Below are 10,406 nucleotides of genomic sequence, written 5' to 3' on the forward strand. Positions count from 1 at the left end.
TCGGAAGCAAGCATTGCAAGGCCTTTAGTTACTTCACTACATGAGATGGAAAGCCAAAGGAAGCTTTGAGGAAAGCATATGCAGGCTACCTACCCAAATTTGTGTGCTAAGAGTAAAGCACAGGGGCAGCTGTCAAAGCAGGATGTAATCCACAGGATGAGGGGTGATGGTGGCTTAGACTTGACTCCAAATAGCAAGGAGTGTCAAATTTCGGGTATATTTTGAAGGTAGGACCAACAGAATCTATAACAGATGGGATGTAAAAGACAAAAATCAAGAATGCCTCCAAGTTTTTTTAAATTTTTTTAATCTAAGTAACTAGATGAGTGCTACTAACATCAGGAGAAGTACAAAAGAAGAAAGAAGCATGGGAAAGACACAGAAAGTAAAGCAGCATACACTAGAATCATTCAAGTGATGACGTCATTTAAGCAGGTGTATAACCAATCTGCCGTTTGGGAGAAGGCAGGAAAGATTCAGAATGTAGGTATTCATGGGTGAGTCACTGACACCCTCAATAAGACGCCAAGGGCGCGAGAAGAAGCCAAACAGATGAAGCCCCAGGACCAAGTTCTCATTTGGGAAGATGGAGAAAAACTAGCAAAAGAAACTGAAATGAGGCGGCGGCACCGCCCGGGCCCGAGTGGGCTTGTGGGTCGGTGGGTCTGTGCGGCGCGGGGCGGCGGCGGCGGGGGGTGCGGGGGCGGCGGGGGCGGCGGGGGACGCGGGGGGCGCGGGGGCGGCGGGGTCGCGGGGTCGCGGGGGGGCGCGGAGGGCGCGGGAAGAATGTTCTTGGAGGCATGCGCTGGGATACCGGCCAAGAGGACCTAAAGGATCATTTTACCAAATTTGGGGAGGTCGTTGACTGTCCCATAAAATCGGACCCACACACTGGCCGGCCAAGAGGGGTTGGGTTTATCGTCTTCAAAGATGCGGCCAGTGTGGAGAAGGTCCTAGAGCAGAAGGAACACAGGCTGCCTGGCCGCGTCGCTGACCCCAAGAAGGCCATGGCCATGGAAAAGGACCCGGTAAAGAAAATCGTTTGTAGGGGGTCTGAATCCCGGAGCCACTGAGGAGAAGGTCAGAGAATACTTCGGCGAGTTTGGGGAGATCGAGGCCATTGAGCTTCCAAAGGATCCAAAGTCGAATAAAAGACGAGGTTTTGTCTCCGTCACCTTTAAAGAAGAAGGACCTGTGAAGAAGGTTCTGGAGAAAAGGTCCCGTACCATCAGCGGAAGCAAGTGTGCAATCCAGGGGGCCCACGCGGAGGGCTGTGCGCAGCCTCGGGCGGCTCTGGGGGCCGTGGGAACCGCAGCCCAGGACCCGGCGGCGGCGCTGGGGCGCGGCGGAGGCCAGAGTCCAGGCACCGGGAACCAGGGCGACGGCCACCCGCGGGGCCGCGGCCCGGCTACAAGCGCAGGCTACAAGCGCAGTCGGGGTAGTCCGCACGGCGGGAGAGCAGCCCCGCGGCCACCGCGACGCCTACAAGCCATACTGAGGCTTCTTCGTGCAGCAGGACGCCCAACGGACGTCGGGACGCTTTGGTTGGGTATCGAGCAAACACAGTTCGGTACCAAATCCAACTTGGCGTACTTCCTGTGGCCTGGCCCATGTGCATCTATCCCATGGGCATCTTATTTAAATCTCCCCCCTGGAAATCAACCTCCTGCTGACTATTTCCAGAGCTCTAGTTGTAGGCAGCATCATGGGCTCATTTTACTCCCGGGTTCCCAGAGCCAGATTGGAGGGTCTGCTTCCTGCTGCCGCGCTGCAGCCTGCACCTGTGGACCCTGGTTGTAAAGAGTAAACTGTATCCTAGAAAACCAGTGTCACCTTTTTTTCACCTTTTAGTTTTATATTATTTGTGTCATACATTTCCTGTTAATGGAAGTGTTAATTTTACTGTACTTTTTTGGTACCTTTTGGGGATCTAATGTATTGTAAGGTATTTTACACGTGTCCTGATTTTGCCACGGCCTGGATATTGAAGCTATCCAAGCTTTTGAAATAAAAATTTAACCCCCCCCCCCAAAAAAAAAACTGAAAAGACAGGAGTGAAAAAATAAATATAAACAGAAAGCGATATTCTGAAAGATAATGAAGAATGTGTTCTAAGTAGGAGAGGGCGATCACTTTGCCCAATGAAGCTGACAAGTCAAGTAAGGTAACACTAAGGATTAATCACAATATGGCAACATGGAGGTCATTGCTGATACTTATAAGGGATATTTTGAAGGAAACATAGGATCAAAACACAATTATACAGAATTTTGGAAAGAACAGAGGAAGTAGAGTCACTGAGTGTTGACCAACTTTTCAAAGAAAGTTTTCTACAAAGAGCCATAGAGACAAGAACAGCATGACTAGAAAAAAAAAAGTGTTGACCAACTTTTCAAAGAAAGTTTTCTACAAAGAGCCATAGAGGGGGATCCCTGGGTGGCGCAGCGGTTTGGCGCCTGCCTTTGGCCCAGGGCGTGATCCTGGAGACCCAGGATCGAGTCCCACATCAGGCTCCCGGTGCATGGAGCCTGCTTCTCCCTCTGCCTGTGTCTCTGCCTCTCTCTCTCTCTCTGTGACTATCATAAATAAATAAAAAAAATAAAAAAAAAAAAAAAAAAAAAAAAAAAGAGCCATAGAGACAAGAACAGCATGACTAGAAAAAAAAAAAAGTGGATTCAAGAGGGTTTCTCTTTAAATAAGAGACTTATTTGTGTGCTAAGTGGAATAAATGAATGACTATTCTGTAGCCACAGGATCATTTACAATATTTGCCATAGGGCCTACTAGTATCCAATATTCTCTGGTATGCCAAAAATGCAGGAACATTCTGCAATCAATGGTCAAGTACAAAAGGTTTCATTTGCAAAACAACAGTAAAACAAACAACAAAGAGACCACCAACTTATGAATAATTTCAAACATTTGTATCTGTATTATCAACACAAGGATTAAAATAGTTCATTTTCAAATATTAAAGGCAATATATTTGTAGATTTCATGTCTGCCACAATTCTCTTTAGAGTTGAATGAAAAGATGCACTGTATTTTCTTTTGTCTTCCGGTGAATTTTTTATTATCTACATCAATAAATTGGGGAGAAAAAGAGATCAGTGGACAAGGAGAACAGAGATATGAATATCTGTTTATCTTTGGTTGCGTAATGCTTTATTCTTCCAAGCAGCTGATCACTTCTCAACTTTTAGGCTGAGATCAAGTATAGTATTCTTCCAATTGATTTCTTAGTAATTAGCTTAAAATTTTGATATGAATTATCAGTAGAAATGTTTCTCTGAGAGCCCATACTCTGCTTCTTCTAAGAATAAGGGCAAGAAGCAAAAAGAGACATAGAACTACGTAATGCCAACCGTAACCCCACAATTACCAGTTACCAGATATCTGATATCTGTTCCTTGCTGTGCTTGGTGCTTTCCAAGCATTGTCTATTCTTTTCACAAAAGCCTCTGATGGCATATTATCACCTTCATACCAAAAATGAGGAAACTGATCCTTGGAGAAAATATATAACCTGACAAATGCCTCCTAATTTAGTAAGATAAGAGCTGGAGATTCAAATTCAGAACTGCTCAGTTCCAGAACATACCTCATTCCAACGTGCTGGGGTGTTTCTCTGCCACGAATTTTCTGCAGGTAGATTAAGCCTATCTACAATTCTAAAAGAGCTCTCTCCCTTCATGTTCTTTTCTACTATCCATAGTCCCCTAAAAACTATCCTACCATTATTGTAGATAACAAACAAATACACCAGCCCCTAAGAATAAGTATGTCCTTCTCATTCACTGCTGCCTTGAAGAATACAGACTAAAGGCAGCTCTGCCTCACACTTGACTCACACAAAACTGTGATGCCTAAAAAGAATATATAAATTAGTGTTCTTATTAGTATACGATGTACTTTTTGTTTAACTACTCTTAATTTATCTTCCTTACATAATTGCATTCTGAGAAAATGTAAATGTTAAACATTAACAAGCATCACATTGCTGTGACAATAAAAGACATTTTTTGATATTGGTGACAATGAAAGAAGTTTGGGAAGTGGGAAAAGGAAGGTCTGAGTGGAGTCTTTTATAGACATATAAAATTTAAATGACAGAGCCCTTTATAATCCTGCCAGAATGTAAATTCTTGAGTGTATGAAAGACTAAAAGCTTCGTCTGTATAAAACTGACAAAATAGATCAGATTTTAATTGGCAGTAGGGTGATAATGGAAAGGAGATATGGCTTAATTGGACTTCTCTCCATGAAAGGACAGAGCTTAGTAGTGTCATTTTAATTATTTCTAGCCATTAATCCCGCAATCATCTATTACTTTCTCCATATATTACAACAGGAAGCACTCCCTGCTGCAAATGCTATGATATTTAAAAAGCAAATGCCCAGTGAAAACAAAAAGACCCAGACTAGATTCATTGCCTCAGCAACTGCTCTGGAGAACCATAAACTGACTTTTAAATCATGAATGGTCAGGATGGAGAATATGGCTACTTTAATTATTAACAATACACATTCTTGATTCAGGCATCTATTTAATCATCACTCAAAGCTGTTGCATTAATTAAGTAGCTAATGTGATGCTTAAGATGTTTCCCTTTAATATGAGCCTTTGATAATTCCCACACTGCTGGATGAAACATATCACTGAAAACATACTACGATAATGGCCACTTGTAGCGACTGCTATAATTGACAGTTTTTCCCCAAATGTGAAGTACTGTCAGAGAAAGACATCATCACGAGCCTTCTGTTAACTGCTTCATGTATAAGTCACAGTAATTACTTTATTTCCTTTTGCTTTTTCAAGGACCCACAGACTCAATAGGTTTATTATTCCAGTTGTTACTGCATGTAACTACATAAGCTGTGTAAGACCCCACACTTACTAGTCTAAGTAAGCAATCCACACTGTAGTACTGTAGTTCATGCATGCATTTCATCTGATTCCCATTTTACCCACCCATTTCCATTTCAAGTTAGTTTACAAACATTTAAATTTATATGGTTAGCCATTCTTAAAGGTAAATTTATCCAATGAGTATTTTGCCTCCAGTCATAATTTCTAAGTATTATGCTATAAACTTAAAATCAATAAAGGTACTGTTAGAATCTAACCCAGAAAAATGCCAAAAAGTATATTTTAGTGAGAGTTTAATGAAGCCTCAAAATTGTAATTCTATTAATTTTTCAAGTTCCTTCTCATTCCTTCTGTTCTTTTTGTAGGGATTTCCACATTCTAGCAAGTGTCTTAAATTAAAAAGTAATGTCTCCTGAGTTGCATGGAGTTGACTGATTTTCCCAAATGCTTCCCAGGCAAAAATGTATTCCACTATCTTCACACTGTAGCAGATTACCAAATGTAAATTGTTACTGGTCATTTGAAATCCTTTTAGGATTGCAGGGCACACTGCATTGAATTAAAAGCACATTGGCCAGAACCCATCTAAATAAAACTGTTCTCAAATATTGTTTTTTATGAACTATACTCTTAGGGGAAAATATTAGGATAAATATTTATTTTATTAACAAATTTCCAAGATGTTGGTATAATTACAAATTCAACCTAATTTCCTATATGTGTGGTCTTCTGGAATAAGAACAAATACCTGGACATGAACTTTACACACTGAAAATGCTTCCATGGAGGCAAAATTGAGTTATACACAAAAAATCAAGGGATGAAAATCAAGTCATTTTACAGAAATTTTCAACCTCAGGACTGAAGACAAGAGATTTCTGGCCAACCAAGCACAACCACAGAATAGAGTAATACTCAGGACTGTACATTCTGGAATCTACCCAAGGAGCTCAAAGTTTGAACCAGTACTTGTCAGGTACTCAGACTGAGATTATAAACTTCCCTCTGCAGCAATCTCTTCATTTCTGAAAGAGAATATAATCCTCTTTCTTTCGTAGGGCTGCTTTGAGGATTAAGTGGGATAAATGCACAGCACCTGCAAGTGTATAGCAATAATAAATTTTCAATAATGTTATAGAATTATAATTATTATTTATAAAATTTTCTTTTATTCCGAAAATTCAGTCAGCAAGCATTCTGACTACTGTGAACTAATATGTGAATGCTGATCTATACAAAATTCTTAGAATTTTTACCTCTGGAACTATTAACCCATGACATTTATTATGCCTTTTTACATCCCAAAATTGGCTTATGAACTTGGAAATAAAAGAAATAAAGAATTTTCCTATCCTCTGTCTTCACTTCTACTTCTCAGATATAACCAACATATAGTTGACCCTTGAACAACACAGGTTTGAATTGCACAAGTCCACTGACATGTGAAATTTTTTTGACAAATACAGTAAATGCAAAGGTATTTTCTCTTCTTATGATTTTCTTAACAGTTTCTTTTCAAGGGAACCTGCATAGCAGCTCCTAAATGTAGTTTTAAAGCATGAGTTGGGATTAGGCTGGTTGAAGTTCTTTACGTCAACCACTTGATTGTGCTACATCTGTGCAAACCAGAAACCACGTAGACTTTCCAAAATTTGCGTTAAGTTATATCCGGCAGGAATTTTAGTTTTTCAAATTCTTACACTAATGGGAGAGCATAGGATGAGAGCAGGAGGTGCATTACGTTCACTAACCTAACTTAAATGTGAAATTTATGGGTGTTGGGTGGTTCTCTCATATAGTCCCCTTATTAATATTACAATGCAACAGAAGATAGAATTCAGAGTGTGAAGAAAATTGTTCCAGTTTTATATTTTGAAAATTCATGCAGGTGTCTTTAAAAATAGACTTTATTAGTTAGGCATACTTTACATGGCATAAAATGTGCACATGAAATTAAAATTTTTGATGAAGCTTTGACCAACTGTCTGCATCCATTTAAATCTACCACGATGAGATGTAGCAACATTTGTATCACCTGAAATTCTGTTGTGCCTTCCCATCAGTTCCACTTCAAATATTCACCCCTCCAAGCACTGCGCTGGATCGAAATCAGTAGGATTGGCTTTGTCTTTAGTAGATTCTATTTTTGTTATGCCCAGTTTACTACATTCCACATTTTAAAAATATACCAGTAGGTAACTTAGCCACATATTTATGGGAAATGTGCTGGATTTATTACTACAGTTTTTTTTAGACATATCACAAAGGTATCCCAGAAGAACTTACATACCAATTCAAGAAATATTTTCTCAAGTATTTGAGGGACATAGCAGAAATTTAACCAAAACAAGACTGCAACTTCTTCCTCTGCCTCCTCCTCCTCCTCCTGTTCTTCTCCTTCTCCTCCTCCTTCTCTTCTTTCTTCTTCTTCTTTTTCTTCTTTCCTCCTCCTCTCTCTTCCCCTTCTTCTCGTCTTCTCCTCTCCTCTCCTTCCTTCTCCTTCTCCTTCTCCTTCTCCTTCTCCTTCTCCGTCTCCTTCTCCTCTCCTTCCTTCTCCTCTCCTTCTCCTTCTCCTTCTCCTTCTCCTTCTCCTTCTCCTTCTCCTTGCTCCTTCTTCTATCTTCTTCTTCTTCTTCTTCTTCCAAAATTGCAACTCCTAGTGATAGTCTTTTTCTCTTAAATCTGCTATGAGACTCTCATGGAGCTCACAAGACAGGTGTGTGTATGTGTGTATGACTATAGGGAGTTGCTACACCCAGCAGCCTCCCTCTGCCTCTCTCCATCACTGTTCCTTCTTTCTTCGCAAAGGTAACCCATTATTCTGACATCTACCTCTGTGGTTTGGTTGTGTCTCTTTTTGAACTTTGTATCAAGGGAATCATATAAGATGTCATATCTAGTCTTTTATTCAGCACTGTGTGCATACTTTGCAAATTCTTCCAGAGTCATACAGTCGTGATCAATTTGAATGAATTGGGCCAAGTATATTGCTCACCCTCAGGCCTTGAGGTCTGTTGTTTTTATTGTCTATAACACCAAATTCCACCATGATGCTAAAATGCATAGAAAAAGAGGCCCTTTTTTGCCTTTCTCTGAGGTTCAAGCATGGCAGGAGACAGCCTGATGGGAGGTGCTGAAGATGGTAGGACTGTATCCCCTTTATTTATTCTTCTTACATTTAAGTTTGAATGAAGTTTAGGGGGGAAGAGCATCCAAAGTTGATTGGCTTTTTGTTTTTGTAGCTCAGTCATTTGATAGAATTACTAGGAAGCAGACAGTTCCTTGGGGATAACTTTGTTGTAAATATATGGATTATACATTAAATGAGTGTTTCAGAGCCAGAGTCTCCAGGAGTCCTGCCTGTCATCTAGAGCTCATGCCTCTTCTATACAGCTCTAACTTTCAGACTTCATCTCAAATAGTGGCAGTACAGTTTTAAAGCCACGTAGCTTGGGCTGATACAGCTACTTTCTAATTCCTCCATATAAACAGCACTGCACTAGATTTTCAATATTTTATTTTATGCTGATTCCTTGAAAAAGCAACTCTCTTGTGAATGATAATCTGGTTGCTTGTCTGCCTGATGATTGTTTTCCTGTATGTGGGGAAAAAATCCAATTTAGTGTCAAGCATTAATCATATTTTAGGCTATTTGCACCTGAACATGTAAGGTGTACATCTTAAGACAATTCATCATGATTACAGTGGAACAGAGTCAAAAAAACAATGGCATTAATATGATCAAGGACTTTTTTTCACTATAAAATTTGAGATCGAGGTATTATATATGATCCTTCAGAAGACTACTTCTAGCTAATGAACAGTTCTACTGTGATTTTATGCTGTGTGTCTTTAATAGCATCTGATATCTTGTTACTTTGGCCTATTATTCAGGGTAGCTAGGAACATGCCAACAATGAAAATATCATTTCATTATTCTGTTGTTCTTCTTCTCTTTACCATTGAAAGGAATGTATTTACAATATAACTTTTATGGTTATGATAGCCAACTCATTTTTTACTTCTTTTATTGTCATCTGTAACGTCCAGTTGTATGTTTATAACCTCCGTTGTCTATACTTGCTGCAAAGAGGGGCTTAGATAATAAACTTGATACATATAAGCACTTCAGCATGTATTATGGCAAGTATTATTTCTGGGATTATATATCCATATAAAGCACACTGTCTTTTATATTCCACTGAGTATATCTTTTAGCTTCACTAACATTTTCAAAACACTGCCTATGTGTAGGCATTATGAAGACACAGAAATATTTAGACAGTAACCAGTCTGCTCTCAAGGAGCTTGTAGCATTGTAACCAACACAGGTATACCAACAAACAAAAAAGAGCACGCAGACCCAAAGTCATATTAACACACTTAATTGGCATACGTTTAACCTAATACACATTTTTACTACATTTAATCAATGATCAGAATATCCAGCTGGTACACACTTGTCATAGCATATCTGCTTTTGTGAATGTCTCTTCTCTTGCTTAGGGTTGCAGGAGAGATGAAGGGTCTATTTGGATGATTTCTTCATCACTGCTATAAAAGTTCTTGGAAGAGTGTTCAGTTTTGTAATACCTCTGCCTGGAGCTTGGAATAATGCTTGGCAAATAGTAAGGCTTAAGTGAACCCTGCTTAAATCAATGAAAGCTCTCCCATTATTTACTTCTAGTAAGCTTGGCTTAAAACTAAGAGCATGTGTGTATATACATAAATATGTTAATAAATATGTATATATGTATATATACATACACATGGATACACATATAATATTATATATCATTATTACATCCATCATTATTACTCATTATTTGCATATATATTTTTTGCCATTTCTGCCATTGAAAGAGTATACAGGGAGCATCATATGTTTAAAATGCTCCAAAAATAGACTCAATTTGGGACCCCGGGGTGGCTCAGCAGTTCAGTGTCTGCCTTTGGCTCAGGGTGTGATCCCAGTCTTGGGATCAGGTCCTACATCAGGTTCCCTGTGAGGAGCCTGCTTCTCCCTCTGCCTATGTCTCTGCCTCTCTCTATCTTTCATGAATATATAAAATCTTAAAAAAATAGACTCAAGTTGTCATTTTAGATTTCTTTATAATTTAATTCGATGCTATAAATAATTAAATAGTAGTTTTAAACAGTATCTACCACGCTCTTACAGCTTTCCTACGGGAAACCACAGAAGTAAAATGTTGCAAAAGTAGCAGAAGATCAGCAGTCTGGATAAGCAGTAGTTTTTCTCTTCTAACACATAGCATTACGAAAATGAGCAAGCATAAAGGAAGGAGTATGGATATTAGATTATTTATCATAAAAGTCGATCCTTGTGATTGCTTCTCTTAATAAAATGATCTGTAACATAATGGAATATGCATAAATACAGAATGAATGCTCCATTTCAAAGAACATTTATAGGACTTGTGGGAATAATTTAGCAGATAGACATAATTAATGTGATAGCTGTTGAATAACTTAAACTTGGAGTTTGCAGATAATTGTAGGGGAAAAGGTTTAG

General features: G+C 39.2%; 1 protein-coding gene across 1 annotated transcript; it reads left to right on the forward strand.

Moving 5' to 3' along the window:
* Positions 1-779: 779 nt before the first annotated feature.
* Positions 780-1,823, forward strand: LOC125752163 (heterogeneous nuclear ribonucleoprotein A/B-like; the record flags this gene model as incomplete). Its single annotated transcript, XM_049091889.1, is given in 2 exon segments — positions 780-1,040; positions 1,042-1,823. Coding segments are annotated over 2 exon segments (1,020 nt in total), but the record flags the coding sequence as incomplete, so codon positions are not given.
* Between the last annotated feature and the right edge of the window lie 8,583 nt (positions 1,824-10,406).

The sequence above is a fragment of the Canis lupus genome, chromosome 11 (genome assembly GCF_003254725.2).
Source record: "Canis lupus dingo isolate Sandy chromosome 11, ASM325472v2, whole genome shotgun sequence".
Classification (NCBI taxonomy): domain Eukaryota; kingdom Metazoa; phylum Chordata; class Mammalia; order Carnivora; family Canidae; genus Canis; species Canis lupus.